The sequence below is a fragment of the Alexandromys fortis genome, unplaced genomic scaffold (assembly GCF_014885135.2).
Source record: "Alexandromys fortis isolate MF-2015 unplaced genomic scaffold, M_Fortis_MF-2015_v1.1 scaffold_26, whole genome shotgun sequence".
In the NCBI taxonomy this organism is placed as follows: domain Eukaryota; kingdom Metazoa; phylum Chordata; class Mammalia; order Rodentia; family Cricetidae; genus Alexandromys; species Alexandromys fortis.
This window is the reverse complement of record NW_026067894.1, coordinates 5,188,286-5,208,203: the sequence shown is the minus strand read 5'-3', so window position 1 is coordinate 5,208,203 and position 19,918 is coordinate 5,188,286. Positions and strand designations below refer to the sequence as shown.

Sequence of the window (19,918 nt, the reverse complement as noted above, 5' to 3'; positions counted from 1 at the left end):
TCTCCCATGCCGTGCCTCATGTCTGGCTGCTGGGGTGGAGGGTGGGGAGTGGGTGTCAACAGCAATGGGCGGAGGTCGCTAGGCACTTACTCCATCATCATCTGAGATACAACGTCAAAGGAGGTGAAGCCGGCATTGGCGAAGCTCTCCTTGTACTGTCCCATCTTGATGGCTTCCAGCCACTCATCCACCGTGTTAAAACTGGTGTAGTCAGGGATCGTTCGGTCCAGCAGAGGCAGGTTGATGCTGGGGGAGGGGAAGGGGACAGGGGATGGTCAGGGCACACACTTATAGCCAGGTGGAGGATAGGAATGCGTGTGGTACCCGTGTGGGTATCATTGTGTAAACACAGGTGAGTGTGTGTAGGTGTTTATGCGGAATATGGACATGAGTCAGGACTTGTATAAGGGTGTATCTGAGTGCCGGAGGAACCTGGGAACCTGGGGAAGGCTCTGGGAATCCCCACTTATAGGAGGGCCTTCGGTTGGGCGATGGTGCCAGCTAGTCCCTGCTTCCTCCCCTAGAGCCTGTCTTCCTCTTTCTCTGACCTTGGTACGTGCTTCCAGCATACGGACCACATCATCAGATCTACCACATGCGGACAAGGCTCAGAGCTGATGGGGACAGCCTCTGGGTGGGCAAGGCTTGCACAGCTCTCATGAGGGGAAGGGATCAGGGGCTTCATCTAGAACAACAGTTCTCAACCTATGGGTTGTGACCCCTTTGGGTTTAACAGTCCTTTCACAGGGGTCACCTAAGATCATCGGAAAACACCGATATTGACGCTATAATTCATAACAGTAGCAAAATTACAGTTGTAAAATAATTCGGTTGGGGGGCTCACCACACGAGGAACTGTATTAAAGGGTCGCAGCATTAGGAAGATTGAGAACCACTGCTCTAGAGAGAAGAATGACTGACATAGGGTCAGGGTCAGGGTCAACAGGTGGAAGTTAGTACAAAGACCTCATGGCCACAGACGGACTTTGACTCAAGGAATCTAGGTTTGGCTGGCCCTGGTGGAAGGGTACGTGGTTGCACACTCTCCCGCTAAACCCCATGGGACTGAGGGTCCCTGTTACTGGGACCAGCAGCTATGTGACCCATGAAAGTCATATGACCTGTATGATAGCTGTCCTTGGGTTCCAGAGAGTAAGACTGAGCAGGGTCAGCAGCCACCTGACCTTGTAATAGCCACCTCTGGAAGGCAATAATGAGGCAAGCCTAATGGAGCATATCCTGGGACCGCAGAAAGGAAGTCCCAGGATCCCTGAACCCTGTCCTGGGGCTGAGCTGCTATTTCCATTCTGGGGACATGTATGTGGTGGGTACGGCCTTCTGAAGGGGGGCATGTGTGCACTGGTGGCTATGTGGCTCTGAGAGCGTGTGTGTGTGTGTGTGTCTGTGAGACCAATCATGAGTGCTGTGCCTCACTCTGTGCACGAAGGACTTTGCACAAGTGGTTGTGTGTGTGTGTGTGTGCATTTGTACCTGTTCCAACGAGGGCACAAATGCATGCTGGGTGTGGAGAGGAAGAAAGAACAGTTAGAGGAATCTGTGTTGAACACAGCCAGTCACCACCGAGACTCCAGACGGTAGGCAGTGCTTCCTAAATGCTGTCCCCTCCGACCCTGCTTTACAAGGGTCTTCCTCCACCACCCCAGACTGTCACCGGGTAGGGCCCAGATAGCACCCAGAGGAGATGGGTGGGGCTAAAGTGGATCACACCCAGAAGCAAGGGCTTGGAGACAAGGCTGGGACCAGGGCAGCCATACCCAGAGGACAGGGGCGCCATGGCTTTGAGGCTGTTGGGGTTTCGGATCATCTTGTCCAGCGTGTTGACAATCTGGCCAAACTTGGGCCGATGGTTGCGGTCCTTCTGCCAGCAGTCCAGCATGAGCTGGTGCAGGGCGCTCGGGCAGTCCATGGGCGGAGGTAGCCGGTAGTCCTGTTCTATGGCGTTGATCACCTGGGGAATGGCAGAGGCGGAGTGGGGCTGGATGGCTGGGGTGAGGACTTTAGCCAGGAACATTTATCCCTGGAGCATTGCAGACCTGACCCATGGGGACTCCTTGAGCTCCTAAGACTGCCTTGGGTTCCACCATGGGTTCCCACCATCCACTGCCTGTCTGTCTCCTGTGTCAAGTCCTGGCCCCTCTACCACCATGAAGATAAGATTCTTCTAATGGAACTTGACCACAGCTTAACAAATTTCCCCTTCAAGGAGCCTCATCCTTCTAGGGTATTTGTGTGAATGAAAATCCCTGGGGAGACTTCACACTGCTCCCCTGAAGCCTGCTACAGTATGGATCTCAATGTTACTCAAAAACCCATGTGCTAAAGGTTTGGTCCTCAGCTTGGGGACCTACGTGAGGGTGGTAACTCTTCTAGGATGGGGCCCAGCGGGAGGAAGATAAACCACTGGAGGCATGCCAAGAGGGGGACACTGGGATGCTGGTCCCTTCTTCTCCATTCTCCTTGCTTCCTGTTGCTATGAAACAAGCAGCTTCCCTTACATTTCCACCGTCACGTATGGTCCTCAAAGAGATGGGCGAACTAGATAGACCGAAACTGTGAGCTCAAACAAACCTTTCTTCCTTTTAAGGTGACCGTTTCAGGCAGCTCGTTATGATAGACAGCTGACCCACACAAAGCCTCGCTACCCTTTCTGACCGAGTTTCTGCTCCAAGCTCCCGACCCTGCTTCTCATCCTGGCCTCTACACCTCTGCGAGAGCCGTTCTTCCCACTGCAGGCCCTCGCTCTCCGAGGGCTACTGGTTCTGTGGAGACTTCTTGGCTGACCTTGTCCTGACTGTCCTGGCCTCCACGCCCACAAGGCTTGACACTTGTGTTCTACACTTTGGCACCTGACCATAACAATCCATGATGCTTGCGGCTGATTCTCTGAAAAGTCATCTCGGGGCCAATGAGACGGCTTAGCAGGTAAAGGCACTTGCTACCAAGAACTCAGAACCTGCATGGTGGAAGCAGAGAACTGATACCCACAGAGTGTCCTCTGGTTTTTACACATGTACCACGACACTTTAGCAAGCGTGCGCGCATACACACACACACACACACACACACACACACACACACACACACACGGCAGCATGGCTCTTTGGGCCTGGCTGCTCCCACATGCTGAGGATTCGCCTATTGGTGGTTGAGCAGGTGGACCTCCCACGATCCTCTTTGACAGTCCAGGTTCATCTGCCTGGGAGCCCTGGACTTGCCCTCCTCAATCTGGAGGCCCAGGAAAACCCTGCCCACATCCCGGAGACTTACGTCCTGGTTGGTCATGTCCCAGTAGGGCCGCTCCCCGTAGGACATCACCTCCCACATGACGATGCCATAGCTCCACACATCGCTGGCTGAGGTGAATTTCCGGTACTGAATGGCTTCCGGCGCTGTCCAGCGGATGGGGATCTTCCCACCCTGGGAACAGAGAGAAGAGGTTGATGGGGGGAATGGTGACCTGTCTGATCTCTTCTCTCTATATTCCCCACATTGTGCTCTTTCAGAGCCCAGGAAGAAACTCATTGTTTTCCAAACTCCTCAGTTTTTTTCAACCACATTCGTATACGCTGCTTCCTCTGCTGGAAATGCCTTTCCCCACACTGCCATCTGGAGTCCACCTTTTCATCCTTGAGTCCCCAGAAAGTCTTTCCCTGGTTCTCAGAGAGTTCCTGATTCCCCAGATTCCACGGTGTGCTCATGTCTCTCTTGCCTTCCCAGGCCATGTTCTGGCGCCCAGTCCTTCACTCTCTTCGTTCACCATCTCCCTGCTTCTGCAGCCCAGGCGACCCAAGAGCCCAGGAGTTTTTCTGTGTGTCCCTTCCTGTCTCCAGGGCCCAGTGAAGGCTTGGCCTGGGCAGGTCGGTGGATACACACAGCTTGGAGAAGTGGCTATGCCCAGGGACCCTTGCTGTCCTCTTACCAGAGCGCTGGTATAGGTGGGGTCAGAGGTGTCATCCTCGAGGAAGCGCGAGAGCCCGAAGTCGGACACCTTGCAAACCAGGTTGCTGTTGACGAGGATGTTGCGTGCAGCGAGGTCCCGGTGCACATAGTTCATGTCTGCTAGGTACTTCATGCCAGCTGCGATGCCCCGCAGCATGCCTACCAGCTGGATGACTGTGAACTGCCCATCATTTTGCTGGGGGGGAAGGCGGAAAATAGAGTGGATGGAAGAGCAAGTGTCAGCGCTCTGGAACTGCTCACAAAGGCAGCTGTCTGCCACCTCTGTACACGCCACGGGAAAGACTCAGATACCCAGGAACCTCAGCGTGGCCTAGGAGAGGCCAACTTGAGGATGGTAGGGAGAATACTAGCCTTGGAGTAAGCGTGTGTAGATTGACCCTGTTCCTGCAAGCTTAGACACATGACCTACTCTCTGAGTCTAACTGGCTCACCTGTTAAACAGGGTAGAAGTGACACACATCCCTTAGGGCTGCGCTGATTTAAACAGTAAGCTGGTGCTGGGACCAACTTCATCAACATTTGCTGAGTGACAGCTGGCTCAGTGGCACACTCCCGACACCCAGGCCAGCGCTCTCTTGTCTTGATGGCTGACTGCGCTGTCCCGAGGGGATTCATCTGTTGGCCTTTTGCTTTGATTTGTCTCCTTTATCCTGTGCAACTTGGGGGAGCTACAAGGTCTACAGAACACCCTTGGATGGGTGTCAACAGCCCTTGCTGTAGCTCTCCCTTTGGCCCTCTGACCCTGGGCTAATGCTTCTTCTCTCTGAACTCTATTCTGCTGTGTCATGAGAATGCTTCTTGAGCATGGACAGGCAGGCACCTCATGTGGTACAACCCTGAGGGAATGCCTGGGCTTCCCAGGGAAACACATTAAGGACTCTGAGATTGCTTCTGAGTGAGAGGAAGCTCTGGGATTGATTAACAGTGCCTGTCAGGGTAAGACAATGAATGGTAGTGACTAGTAAGCTACTCCTGGCCTAGCGCTTTCTCGGAATCCAACGAAGTTATGCCCAGCGGCCTTTTCCTACCCTGCTCACACCCCTGGGGCTCTCCATACCCGAAGGAAGGAATCCAGTGAGCCATTCTCCATGAACTCAGTGATGATCATGACAGGTGTGCTCTTGGTGACGACCCCCTCCAAGTGGATGACATTGGGGTGGTCGAACTGGCCCATGATGGATGCCTCACTTAGGAAATCCCGGCGCTGCTTCTCCGTGTAGCCCGACTTGAGGGTTTTGATGGCTACAAAGATCTCTCTCTTGCCTGGCAGCTTCAGATGGCCACTGCAGACCTCACCAAACTCCCCTGGGATAGACACATTGAGACAGACATAGTGTCATGTGGGAAGTGTTACCTCCCTGTGGCCTGCCACTCCCATTATAGGTGCGTTATGACCTCATTCTAGCAAACACAGGATCCCGTTGTGAATGTAGGACCTAGAACAGGCCCAGCCACCTTTGGGAAAGTGGGTCCTTCATGGCTGCCCTGAGGTATCAGGATGAGGACATGGGGAGACTTGAGGAGCTGGGGACAAGACCATGGTGGAAAGGAGAGAGCTAGGCTCCAGATCCAGTTTAACCTCCAACTTGCTGTGCCTCATGCCAACCTCAGTTTCCCCTCTATGCATATGGTGGTTTTACAGGATGACTTCTGAGGGTCCTTTGTGTCCCTTATCTTCAACTTATCATCAATTTCAGGGTTACACTGTGATCGCCCACCCATGGCCAAAGCCATGGTACCTTGAGGCATTTGCTACCTACCTGCTCCAATCACCTGCTCAATCTTGACACAGGAGATGTCGATTTCCTTGGCAAACTCCCGCACTGCCTCATTAGGGTCTTCATAGGTGAAGGGGTCAATATATATCTTCATGCCTGGGGTCACTGGGGGACAAGACCAGGCTGGGTTACATGGGCAGGCTCCAGAGGTGCACACATGGAAAAATGGCAGGTAGTCCCCCCCGGGGAAGGATGCTCCTATATGGCCCCCTTCTGAATTCACCTGACCCATCTAGGTCTCACTGAGTTGATGGGCAGCAAGTAGAAAGGTGCGGGGTGGGGATGGAGATCAGAAAAAGGACAAATAGGTTCTAGTCTTGTTCCAAGATCACAGATCACTAATAGCTTTCTGGAGCAGCTAAAAGGCTTTGGGATCGACTAGCGGCGTCTGGTTTTGATAACGGCATAGAATTAAAGGCTGGATAGGTTTGCGGTCCTGTGATACAGAATCCAGGTGCAAGAACAAGAAAGAGGAAGTCGTAAACGAAAAGAGGGCTTGGAAGATGGCTCAGTGGTGAGCCTACCACACAAGCACAAGGACCTGAGTTCAGAACTCTGGTACCCACGTTAAAGCCAGGGCAGGAGTATGATCATGTAATCCCAGCATTGGGGTTTGGGGCACGTGGATGGAGGTGGGTGGATCCCTGAAGCTCAACAGCAGCTAACTTAGTCAAACTGATGAGCTTCAGTTTCGGTGAGACTCTGTCCCCCTAGATAAAGGTAGGCAGCTTGACACTAACCTTAGCACTCACAAACATGCATACATCTATACGAACAAGCACACATGCTCATATTAACAAATACACCACAATACACAAACACACACATTCACGCGCACACGCACATGCACACTTACAGCCAGGTCCATGAGCCCGTGGGTGCCTCACTCACCACATCTTGGGTATCCTACACCCCTGTATCCTCACTAGCTGAGGCTCAAGCCTTTCTGGATCCCTGGACTCCTTGGTGAGCAGCCTGAAGCCAGATTCAGGACACCCTCATTTCATTCCTGACCTGCTATCAATGTTTATGTGTGGATTCAGAGAGAGAATCTGAACAGTCTGGGCAGCAAAGTCCCCTTCTGACCCGCCATGAGTCACTAAACTGCTGTGACGGAAGGAGGGCTATCAGGCTGTCTTCCCCTTCCGACTTGGTATCCCGACACCCAGGCCTTCGTCTGGGCTCCCAGCTCCCCACTCCCATTCTCCTCCATGCTGGAAGCTGGAGCCCCTGGGCCCTCCTCATAGGCCACCAACCCAGCTCAGCTGTGTGACCCTGGAACTATATGATGGCTGTTCTCTGCTTCTACTTCAGACAGCCCATGAATCTGGGCGTCCAGGCCCTTCTGCTTGTGTGACCAGTAAAGTTTTATTGGCACTCAGACATGCTCACTGATTTTATACCAGGGATGCAGGGTGGAGCACTAGAAGAGACCCATAAAAATGAAACATCTCAGCATATGGCCAGCCCTAGCTCTAATACATTAGTTATGGTTGTGACTGTGTGTGTATTCTTGTGTGGTGCATGCAAGTTCATGTGTGCATACATGTTCTCACTTGGCCCTTTCAGTCAGGGGTTACAAACTGAGTCTATGAGCCTTTTGGCAGCCCCTGGATATGTTCTTAGATGCCCAAAGACCCCCAGGAATAAAGTATAATTATTACTGACTTGTTTTTGAATTAAAATAGTAATTCATGAGTTGGCAAGAGGACTCACTCAGTGGGTAAAACTGCTTGCTGCATGAGCGTGACAACCAGAGTTTAATTTCTGGAAACGATGTTAAGAAAGTAAAAACAAAAAGCCAGACATGGTGGTAAACACCACTAATTCCAGTTCTCTCAAGGAGAGACAGGCGGTAGAGAAAAGGGAATCGCCTGGAAGTCTGTGGAGCCTGCAACATGGCTGGAGCAACACGAGAGGTCCTGCCTCAGTGAGGAGGGAGGACAGAGCTGAGGCCAAAACCTCGCCCTCTGATCTCCACACGTATATATGTGCACATCAATGCTTAAACATACTCATCTATATATACACCATAATAACAAATAAAAACTGAAGGACAGAACTGAGCCACATTATTTTAAAAAAGAAACGTACAAAGTCCAGAATTATGGTAATAAATATGACAAAAAATAAAATAGTCTTGAAAAATCCATCACTGAGTATACATGACTAGATTTTTCAGCTGCGGAATGTTATAAATGGGGATGGGGAGGTGGCTCAGTGGGTACAAGTGCTGGATCCAGCAGCATCTATAATCCCAGCACTTCGATATGGAGATGGTAGGAAGGGACAGGAACGGATAGGAAACTCCCTGGAAGCTCAGGGGTTAACCAGTGTGGAGCATGCTGTGGAAAAACAAGAGATTGCTTCAAAGTAGAAAACAAAGCCCAACATCTAAGGTTATTCTCCATCCTCTATACATACACTGTGGCGTGTATGGTCCTGCATTTACACACATGCACATTACACACACATACACTGTTTTTAAATAAGAAACTTATGGGACTGGAGAGATGGCTCAGCAGTTGCGGGTGCACACTGCTCTTGCAGGGGACCCAAGTTTGGTCTCTAGCACCCATGTTGGGTGGCTCAAAACCATTCCTATCTCCAGCTCCAGCAAATCTGGTGCCCTCTTCTGGCCTCCACAGGCACCTGCACTCATGGGCACATACCCCAACGCATATGCACACATACACACAATGTTCTTCTGGCCATATGCTACAAAACTTTCAGTAGAGTTGTATAGGAGCCCAAGATTTCACAAAGACAATAAGAAGCATCAGCCAAGAGCGAGGGCCTGGGAGGAGAGCTGGGCACAGGCTCTCGTCTCATTGCTCTCTCCCTGGCACACATCTCAGAACTCTGCACACAATAGATGCTCCAAGTCGGGAGAACGGAGGATCCAGGCAACAAAGATGAATTATGGTAGCAGCAGCTGTTACTCGCTGAGCCTTTATCTGAGCCTGACACTGTGCCAGGCTCTGTGCATGTATTTTCTTACCTCCCCCTCATCCTCTCAGGAGCTGGGAGACAGAACTTCAGCTCCACGAAGTCAAGCACTCAGGCCAAGGTCGCGTATCTCAGGGCCCCCAGGTCTTTCAGCTTTGAGCATAGGTGTGATTCTTTTTCTTCTTAATTTTTAAAAGGTACTTATTATTTTTAATTACGTGTAGGTGAATGCATCCAAATATGGCACGTGCCTGCAGGTGCCAGAGGTATTGTATTCCTTGGAGCTGGAGTTACAGACAGCTGTGAGCCACCTGATGTGGGTACTGGGAACTGAACTCCTGGATGTCTGGAGGAGCAGCAAGTGCTCTTAACTGCAGAGACATCTCTCCAGTCCCAAGGTTGATTCTCTTTTATTTATGGGACTGGGGATTGAACCCAGGGCCTTGCATCCCTTTTACATGCTCAGCAAATGCTCTAAGACAGAGCTATAGATGCCCAGACCTCAAGTATGGTTCTGTTTTACTAAAAACATTATTTTATAGGTATGAGTGTTTTGTGCCTGCATGTTAAGTTTGTGCACCCCACGTATGCAGTGCCAGTGGAAGCCAGAAGAGGACATTGGATCCCTGGAACTGGAGTTACAGTGTGAGCTGCTATGTGGGTACTGCACAACCTGAGCCTGCGCAAGGGCAGCCGGTGCCCTTAACTGCTAAGCCACTGCTCCAGCCTCCAGGATAGTTCTTTGTCATGATTCTCACTCCTGCTGGCCCTGGCATAGGCTCCCCTAACCTGGCATATGAGACGCATCTCCTTCCTTCCAAGTCAGCCTCCTCAGAGCCAGGAGAAGCCATTTTTGCTCAGACACAATACCATGGGTCATGGGACCTGACTTTCAGCTTCTTGAGTTTTAGCACAACTCCCGGAGATCCTTTCTGACAGGCCAGCTGGGCAGGGAGGGCAGGAATGAGGTCACTCCAGGAGCAAAGGAGACTCTCAGTAAATGTCAGCACCTTTATGGACAGCAGCCAGAGGCCATCCCAGCCTTAGCAGGGAGCATGTCAGGATTGTGGGGTTGGGGCTGGGGAGACAGGAGGACAAAGGCAAGCACCTCTGCTTGGCACTGCCTCACTCAGCCCTCTGCTCAGGTTTGGATAATGTCTGTTCCTTAGCAGGTCTATATGTATGATGAGGCTTAGTTCTCAGCATGGCATGTGAGGTGGTGTGTCCTTTAAGAGACAAATCACCAGAGCACAACCCTGGGGAGAAATGGAGGCAGGTTTGTGGGGTCAGGGAGACTAGTTAGTTCTTCCAAGAGATTAAAGAACAAACCCAGTCCTCCTACTGGTCCTTCTATGTGGCTTCTCCCTGTCACACAGGCTCCTGCCACGAAACCCTCCACCGCAGGGCCTTCAGCAGAACAATGGATTGAGAGCTTGATTAACCTCCTTTCTTTACACCCGATGCAGCCTCAGGTGTTTTGTGACAGCAGCAGACAGCAGACTGAAGACACTAGCTAATACAGATCCTTTCCTAGGGGCTCCAGGTACATCTCAGCCCTTCTTGCTTCTGAGGTCATGCTGTTCTCACCCCCTCAGGGCACCTCCTCTTCCTCCCTGAGACCATATCAAACGCCATCTCCTCTGTGAAGCCGGACTGGACTTCTCCAGAAGTGGCTGTGGCCTTCCTTAGGTACCACAGCCCTTTCTCCACTGTCAATCTATGACCCCAGTGTCACAGCTCCCTGCATCCCCTTTCTTGAACTCTCTGGTGCCTGGGGCATTTTACCTTCTCCCCTCTCCGCCAGGAAGGCAGAGGCAATTCTGTCTTGTTCCAGCTCAATTCCCAGGACTGGTATATCGCAGGCACTCAACGAATGCTTACGGTAAAATCCCAGTGATTCACTTATGAACCTTCTTCTCATTTAGGGTCATGAACACCTTTGAGAATCTGGTGAAAGCCACACACAGTTCTGCCCCTTGGAGAAGGATTCCCACGGTTGTGTACACTCCCATATTCCACATGCAATACTGGAGTTCACAGGCCACGGCAAGCTCCCATGGTCTAATCCCAGGTCAGAAGCCCTTGCTGTAGTAGTGTGTTTGCTTGACCATGAGTGTGAAGCCGGTATACAGCAGATACTTAATAGACACTTGCTGCATAAACATTCAGTGTACATTTATTGGGTATGAATCTGTTCTATAAAGTTGGCAGTTTAAAACCCAGTCATCCCTTTCAATAATCCTGTCAGGTAAAATACTATCAGCGTTAGCATCTGCCTGTGTCTAACTTACAAAAATAGCAACTTCAGCCAGGCAGCGGTGGCTCATGCCTTTGATGTGCACACACCAAAGGACAACCTTGAGTGTCATTTCTCAAGAACCACGCACCTTGGGTTTTCTGAGACAGAGTTCCTCACTGGAATGTGCAGGTTAGGCTAGGCTGGCTGGCCAGTGAGCTCCAGAAATCCACCTATCCCCCTTCCCCCTGCAAGTGCTGGGATTACAATCGGGTACCACCAGGCTTGGCTCTTTTCCCTCACAGGTTCTGGGGATCAAATCAGGTTCTCATGTCTCATTACATGTACTTAGTGAGCCATTTCCATAGCCCCGGAGGAATTTTCTAAAGGACTTAGCAGAGCATTTGGCAAACAGAAAGCAACAAATAATTGTTGCCTCATGTAAAGTAGACTTGGCTTTTATGAAATGTTACTATTATAAGGACACTATTATTATGCTAAGATCCACGGATTCATCCGAAGGACCCATCATCACTCTTTCTATGGTCTACAGAAGTATACCAAGACTTAGAGAGGCTCAGTGTTTTTCCCCAGGTCAAGGAACACAGCCCACCGCTCCCTACTACACTGGCCAGTGGCACAGCAGAGATGAGAAATAATATTAGCCCCTCTGGTTCCACATCCAGACATCCCAGAACTTGGTCCCCACTCAGCACATGCTGATGGCTGGGAAATCTGAGTCTGCATTGGTGACCCCCAGCCAGTCACACACTTCTGCCTCTCCACATTCTCCTTCACCTTGGCTGTGTAGGGCTGTTGGAGTGGGACACGGGATCCGGGACACATCTTGTGTAGCTCCGAGAGTTCAGGGCAGGGAACAAAAACTCAGTATTAAAGAATATTGATTTCTGAACAAATCCTGGGGTCTATTTTAAAATTTTCAAGCCAGGCGGTGGTGGCGCACGCCTTTAATCCCAGCACTGAGGAGGCAGAGGCAGGAGGATCTCTGTGAGTTCAAGACCAGCCTGGTCTACGGAGTGACTTCCAGGACAGTCAACAGCCAACAGCCTTTGCTGGGACTGTAACAGACAGTCAGTCCCCAGATCGGAACTTGCTGGAGCTTCCCACTTCACTTAGAGGAAAAGCCAAAGTTCTACATGATTGACAACCACTCTCACCCCCCATTCCTACCCCACTCCATTCTAGCCAAGCCTGTTTTACCTACAAGCTTCTGGCTAACCCCCTACCCTGCAGTGTTCTGATTGGCTATTCCCCTGGCCTGCAGCGTTCTCGCTGGCTAGTTCCCTGGCCTGTTATGCTCTTCCCTGGAGATAGCTGATCAGCCCATTCTCCTAATCCCTTTGTGCCTTGGTTCAAATGAAACACCATCAATAAGGCCCTCGCTTAACCCTCCACTTAAGCCCATACACACCCCCCAGCTCTGGGTCCCTCTCCCCACATAGCTCACTCATGTGTGGTACCACTATGTACTGGTGACCTGTTAGTGCCAGGAAGACATGTTTAGATCTGGAGAAGACCTGCTACATCTGCAGGGAGACCAGGCAAGAGTTAGGACAGTGTCTGGTAAGATGGGTGGTACTGGCTCAGGTGAGGGCTAAGATCAGAATAGATGGAGTAAGGGAAAGATGGTGGTGGTGCATGATGGGGTCCTCACAGGAAGTGCACATGGAACGGCAGCTGCCAGAGCCAAAAAGTCAGAGGCAGCCTGGCACATCCAGGACCTCCTTGGCCTTAGAGAGGGGCAGGAGAGACGACTCAGGTATGAGGACTGGAGTTCGGATCCCAGCACCCATGTAACAAGCCAGGCGTCCCACAAGCACCTGTCACTCTAGTTCCAAGGGATGTGATGTCCTCTGTGTGGGCATAGGTTGGTGTACATCCCACAGACACCCCACCCCTTCATGGCTCATACGCGCACACAGATGCATATACTCATGCACACACACACACACACACACACGTATTTAAACACGAGTAAATCTCGAAGGAGAAGAAGTAGGAGGAGGAGGAGGAGGAGGAGGGGCGGCAGCAGCTGGCGGGGTCTCCGTGGAAGTGGAAATGGCAGAGGAGGGCCCCAGGGTGGGTACGTACTGTGGCCGCTGGTGTAGTGCTGCAGCTTGTCGGTGTACTCTGAGTCGGCGCGCTCAAACCCCCGTCTTCTGGAACAAGAGCAAAGGGCTGGAGCCACCTGGAGGCACCCAGGGGGGTGGGAGCCACAGTGGGTGATAGGGAGAGAGGGTGGGCAAGCCTTTAAGGCCACTTCCTTGTTGGAGGTGGTGGTGTCTAGGCCTGTCCTTTGTCTGCTTTTACCTCATCCCTCTTCCCCTTCCCATTTCTCCCTCCTCAGACCCGGGCTCACTCTGTCCCTCCGTCCTTACTGCAGCCAAGTCCCTTTAAGGTAGACGCGAAGTCCTCAGATTCTGGTTGTGGCTTCTGACCCCACTAAAACCAGGAGCTCTGTCTGTCTGCCTGCCTGTCTGTCTGTCTGTCCTCCTGTCCGCCTGAGCTTACTCTGGCCCTCGGTTGGGAAGTGGGGTTAGGGGGAGCTCTTTAGGCAGGAAGCATCTTGGCATCCTGTCCTATAGCCATCAGGGATTGGCTCCTTCCTCCTGTCTCTGCCTTGCCACCCCCACCCGTGCCCAGCCCCTCCATCTTTTCATCACTTCAGCCTCTGCCTGGAATGAATGGCATCTTCCTTCACCATCCCCACGGCTCCAAGCTTCCTGCCAGCATCTTGCCCACTGTTCTGAAATGGTCCTCACTGCTGAAATGCTTCCGTGTGCAACCCTGTCCGTGTACTTGTCTGGACAGCAGCTGATGCTACTGTATGGATGGTTGGCGGTCACCTAAGGTATCCTGGCCTACTGGAGCCTCTCCCTGCCGCCAGTGGCTGTCAGGAAGTCTCCATTTGCTCCCGACTATGGCTGAAGACCAGGCCCAGAAGCTGCCACCCACCTGTTACATACGATGGCAATGACGACCACAGCGATGAGGAAGACTAAGCCAGCAGCGGAGGAGCCGACGATGAGGGGCAGCTTCTCCTTGATGCTGGTCTGGTACTCGGCTGCATAGACAGTGCAGTGGTTATTTCCGTCTGGTCGGGGGGGCCTGACCCTGCCTCCACCCTCCACCATGACGGTCTCTGAGGTCACCCCAAAGACTCCCCTCTTGCTTCCAATCGAGCAACTGCCTCATATTGAGCAGGAAATGAGACGTGAGAAGGAATAAGCCTACGACTGGCTTCAATCCTCACCTCTTCATCTATAAAATGGGCACAGGGACCCCTGCACTCCCACGCTGACATGGTAATACGCGAGAATGGCTGGGACCCGGCTCCCTGGGCAGGAATCCCTGACCATGCTGGGCAAGCAGTCTACCAGCTGAATAATGGGGAGACTGACAGTTCTCACCCCACAGGATTGTGGGTAAATCTATGACAATCCATGGTTCACAGTGAACACTCAACAAGCTTGGACTCCTATTACTGTTCTCAGGGTCACTCACAGAGACGTCCGTAACAGCCCTGTGATACGCTCCCTACAGTGGTTTCTCATGCTTGAGGAAACCAAGCTTGTGGAGGTCAGAACAGGCTTGAGGCGACCCAGGAAAGAAGAGGTCAGAGCCAGCATGTGAGCTCAGCTGCCGGCCCCGAGGCTGGGATGTGACGGACAGTGCACAGATGCACTTGGCATCGGCTGGGCGGGTGCCAGCTACCCCAGCACCCTCCTCCACAGTATTAGTAAGAAGAGGAGTTGTCAAGGTCAGGGGGTGAGGTCATTTTGGGCTCTCAGTGCCTGCACACGGCCTGGTATACAGCAGGAACAGAATTGTGGAGTTAATAAAGGGGTCTTGGGATGGTGCCCAGTGCCTTGCCAGTGAGCTCATCTGACACTGAGGAAAGGGCAGAGGGCAGAGGAGGCAAGTGTTGGAAGACAGGTGAACATACAGGAAAGGCTCTACAGCAGGACAAGAAGTTAGGGTCATCCAAGAACCTCTGGACGGTTTAGCCAGATGAGAGCCAACGCCCATGTTCCAAGGCTGGAAGCTAAGACTCGACACTGAAATCTAACCGTAAGAATGTGTTGTCCTAGAACTTGGCTGGCTGGTGACAGGCCCATGGAAAGTATACTATTCTTAATATCTATGTCCTCAAACCAATTCTGAGCTAGGTCCCTGAGACCTATATATGTTTGATGTTCTTTTTTTTTTTTTAAAAAAAGACTTATTTATTTATTGTGTGTACAGTATTCTGCCTGCATGCATGCCTGCAGACCAGAAGAGGGAACCAGATTTCATTACAGGTGGTTGTGAGTCACCATGTGGTTGCTGGGAATCGAACTCAGGACCTCTAGAAGAGCAGGCAGTGTTCTTAACCACTGAGCCATCTCTCCAGCCCATGTTTGATGTTCTTGATGATGATGGTAACATAGTTATCATCTCTTATGGATGAAAGGACAGGGCCAGGAGAGATTAGGGGCCTTGTTTTCAGCTACACAATTAGGGCCAACCGAGAAGTGGGATCCAATCTGTCTTTCTTCAGAAGTCCACACCTTTATAATCTACCATTCCTCAAGATTATTAAAGCAGAAAAAGGTACTCAGAAACCATATAATCCAAGACTGGAAAACAAACATAGCACATAGACCCATTCCTTTGTCCAGGGCAGACATTACTAATTGATCCCAGCACTTCTTTCTGTTGAGCTTAGATGGGGTTTTGGAATTCTCAGTCTCATTGCAATTTGCTAGAATTATAAATGGGTACAATGTTCATTATCTCAATTAAGCACAATGCTCTTTTGTTTTATAGATAAAAATCCAGAGCAGGGAAAGAAAAGGATTCAATTAGCATGGATTTGCAAAGTAGGTCTGACCTCTTAAGCATCCCAGAAGATGAAAGAGTCTTGCTGATCTGTGGTAATAGAGAAGTAGGGACCTTGCCACAGAACTCCAGGCTCTATGGCTAGCTGTGCAGTTTGTGCCATGCATAGAGGTTCACATCTGGGAGCAAGGGAGGTGGCTGCTTTGTGGTTGGCACAGGCTTCCTAGGAATGGAGTCTCACATTTGTGCCTTTGTTCACTGATTAGGGGGCTGGTGCTTGGTGCTCTCGACTCACCTTCTGTCATGGTTTGGAAGTACATCTTGCCGCTGTAGCGCCCATAGCCTGCAACGGTGCGTGCCCGCACCTGGAAGACATAGATGGCGCCGGCTTTGAGTCCCTGCACGGTGACCGTGTTGGTGGGGCTTTTTATGGCTGTGGCGTTGTACTCACTGAGCTCCTGCTGGGGAACAGAAAAGACGGTTAAAGAGAGCAGGAGCGTATGGAGCCTACTGTCTTCTGCTGCTCCTTGGGGTAGGCCCTCTCTGGTGGTAGGTTTACCCAGTCAAGCCTGTGCTGAGTAACTCAAGAATGCTTCCCATGGGGAGCAGAGAAACATATATAGCTCAAAAAAACAATTAAAAAACTAAAATAAATGAGTTAAGAAAGAATGCTTCTCATGGAAGCAATTGTATGATCTTTCTGTCTTGGATCTGGACAGGTAACCTGCTTTGGCCGTGTGAACACTCTAGTAGGCATGGAATGAGCATGGTGCAGACTTTGCATGTGTCTGATGGTCTGGCTCGGCTTCCATGATCCCACCATCTGCCAGAAAAGGGGCTTGAACCAGGTTCCAGAACCAGAGAATTGTAGCTGGTTCCAGAACAAAAGATGTGTGAAGACCTTGATCCAACGAGGGCCATTTAACTCACAGACGCAAAAGGAAGAAAAGTAGCTACCTCTTGTTGTATGCCATGGTGTTTGTGGGACTGCTTGTTTTGCAGCATTATCCCAGCAAGAGCTGACTAATACACAAAGGCTGAGTGGCCACTGTGCGCAAACTCTAAAGACTAGACGAAGTTCTTGAAAGCTGCAGTGGGGAGACCCATTCATCACTTCTGCATCTGACTCTGCCCTGGGCCTTCTTGTTTGTTTTGAGATGGGGCCTCATGTAGCCCAGGCTAGCTTTGAGCTTGATATGTAGTAGAGGATAACTGACTTTGATCTTCCTACTTCAACCTCCCAAGTGCTGGGCTTATGGATGTGCACCACCATGCCTGGTTTTCTGTGGGTTCTTTGTGTTTCAGGCAGGCACTATAGCAGCTGATCCTCACCCCATTGCTTTGATGGGTTTTGCAGAAGATTCTCTGCTTGGTTGGTCTTAGCACCCTAGGGGGAGGTAAGAACCAAGGCTTGGAGAGGGACAATGACATTCAAGTTCACACATACTGGCTAGTGGCTGCTGTGGGGCTCCAAACTGGGCTCCACATGGAGACACTGCTAGTGCCCAGGACTTTGAGTACCACTATTCTGACTTCCTGGGTGTTGCCCCAGGCAACCTGAGAACCTGATCCAGCTGAGTGGTGGGATTGCAGATGTGGCAGGGCTAGACTCAAGTGGTGCACATTTACTTACACATCTGCCAGCTGCCTGATACACCTTCCCCAAGCACTTTCCTTATATGGGGCCTTGGCTGGGTGTTAGGGTCCCATAGGAAGCTGAACACCTTCCCCAAGCACTTTCCTTATATGGGGCCTTGGCTGGGTGTTAGGGTCCCATAGGAAGCTGAGGGGTAATCCCCAGCCTCAGAGCTCTGGATCTTATCTAAGACAAAGACACCCGGCCACACAGGTGGATCAGGTACGTGTCCCATATAATTGTGCCTGTTTTTGTTTTTGATTGTTTATTTTAACCCGGATGCTGGGAACTGAACTCAGGTCCACAAGCTTGCATGGCAAGCACTTTACCAAATGAACAGTCTCTCCAGCCCCCGTGTTGTAATATAACTATATCCTATGCTCTATTTGAGGGGGGCTACATTAAAATTTCCTTCATTCAAATTTAATCTTGGGCCCCATATTTTTATTTATTTCTGTGGATGGGGCCCATAGCCTCAGACAGGCTAAGAGAATGTTCTACCACCAAGACGCACACCCCCTACTGGGTTTTATCAGGTGACCCCCCCCTTCCTTGGACACTAGGCTCTTGACCAGGTTCCCCATTCTCAAGTGTTCTTTCTTCCTCCATCCAGCTGCTCAAGGCTCAGCACAAATGCTAACTCTGATGGGGACCTTTTGGATGTCCCAGAAGGAAGTATTGGGTGAGAAACCTCTTCTATTGTTCTGATGCATGTGCCTATCTTCTCTGAGCATGTGGGTTTCCTGAAGGCAAGGGCCACACAGTCTATCTCTAGATTCCCCTCTCAGTACACAGTAGGTGCACCTTATGGTTATGCACGGCCAACCTAGGACGCAATTCCAATACTGGCCAGTAGGTGCCGCTGTGCAACATGATATCTGCTCCAGCACAAAGGTTGGAGTTCACCTTCTGGGTGGGCGTCACTTTAGGGACACTTGGGGTTTGAATTCCTGACGATATGAGGACAAGAGATGTAATCTTGGTGTCATAGGTTTCCCCCAGGGGGCAGGCAGTAAGGAACCAGATTGCATCCCTAAAGCCAGGCACAGGATGGAGATGGTACCAGATGCTGTTTTAAATACCAAGTTTCTCCTCTATTTAGTTACAGTGTCTTCTCAGGATGGACCTTTTGCTTCCCTGAGGCTTGGTGTGCCAATCCAGAAAATGGAGCAATAAATTCCAAGCCTCTAGAATAGATCAGGAAGTACATGGCTCATGGAGATGCCAGGCAGACTGTATTGGTCTAGCCTTTTCTCTGCAGCACCATTGGCTGGGTATTACCGGGTGGTGGGAGAAATGCAGGAAAGCCTACCAGGGCCACTAGATAGAACCAGACCCCAGCCAGCCGGCCTGCTTGCTTGTTTCCTCCCTCCCTTTCCATTTTGTTGAGCCAGACTCACACAACCCAGGCTGGGCTCACTACATATCTGAGAATGTGACCTCGAACTCCTGATCCCTCTGCTTCTACCTCCAGAGTGTTGGGATTACAGGCACGTGCCACCGTGGCTGCTTTTCTGCAGCCTTGGCCTTCTCATTTGTGAAGGAAGGTAACAGCAGTGGGTTAACCTTCACGTGACTGTGGAGATCCCACAGAATACGGCTAGAGCTTTTAGCACACAGATAGGGTCACTGTGCACAGTAACTCTGTAAATGTCAGCTCTCAAGGCCACTGTCGTCAACGCTGCCGTTAGCTAGCATATCCTTGCTGACGTTCACAAAACAGGTAAAGGAAGGCTGAGATGAGTGATGCCCAGACTTCCCTGGACAGATCCTGTTCCATTTCATCAAACCCAGCTGGACAGTTCATCCCGTCCTCCGTCCTTGTTCACTGTCTGGAGTGCTCGCCTCTCTCAGCTACTGACTGGACATTGCTGCTGATTGACATTGACACAGATGTCAGGGCCCCTGCATCGTCCAGTGATTCTGCTCCCAGCTGTGGAGAGCACGAACCCATGGGCTCTGGGAAGCTGCTAAAGGAGGCCACCTCCCCAGGGACACTGGACGGATGGAAAGGCGCGGTGTGCAGTGAGCCTGCTGCCCATTTATCCAGCGGCCTCAGGCAACGGGAAGGCAGCAGGTCCCAGCGGACCAGGGGAAATGCCAAGCTAAAGAGACCTGAGAGTTACTGTCATTCCTAAAGGGCCTTTCTGGAGACAGAGGAGTGGAGAAGGTAGGGGTGGCCCTCTGGTGGTGGTGGTGGTGGTGGGGGAGGCCCAGTGTTTGTTCTACAAAGTTCTGGAGCCTTCCAGAAAGGAATAGATTGTGGGCACAGGGCAGACCCTAGATGCCACAGCTTGCCAAATATCCGTCTCACTATTGCAACCTGGCCGCCCTTTCCAGGTGATGCTAGAAGGCTGGACATCAGAGAAGAAGCTGACCTTGCTGCCCTGATACCACCATGAGTTACTCCTGCCTCTTCTTGGGTCCTGAATGATCCCAGGCTGCACCCTCTGCTTCTACTGACCCTGGTACATGCTTGAGGGCATCCTAAGCCTC

The 19,918-nt window shown here is 51.2% G+C and overlaps 1 protein-coding gene across 4 annotated transcripts in view; it reads right to left on the bottom strand.

Moving 5' to 3' along the window:
• Positions 1-19,918, bottom strand: part of Ephb2 (EPH receptor B2) — a 184,793-nt gene that overhangs the window by 2,497 nt on the left and 162,378 nt on the right. Inside the window, exons 7-15 of one of the 4 annotated variants that reach the window (XM_050155797.1) lie at positions 16,082-16,247; positions 13,921-14,029; positions 13,057-13,124; positions 5,742-5,864; positions 5,039-5,286; positions 3,941-4,156; positions 3,289-3,438; positions 1,776-1,969; positions 91-246 (exon numbers count right to left, since the gene is read on the bottom strand). In XM_050155797.1, coding sequence (XP_050011754.1) covers positions 91-246; positions 1,776-1,969; positions 3,289-3,438; positions 3,941-4,156; positions 5,039-5,286; positions 5,742-5,864; positions 13,057-13,124; positions 13,921-14,029; positions 16,082-16,247 — 1,430 coding nt within the window. The remainder of the gene's footprint in view (positions 1-90; positions 247-1,775; positions 1,970-3,288; positions 3,439-3,940; positions 4,157-5,038; positions 5,287-5,741; positions 5,865-13,056; positions 13,125-13,920; positions 14,030-16,081; positions 16,248-19,918) is intronic. The other 3 variants (XM_050155803.1, XM_050155809.1, XM_050155818.1) reach the window with 3 other exon arrangements.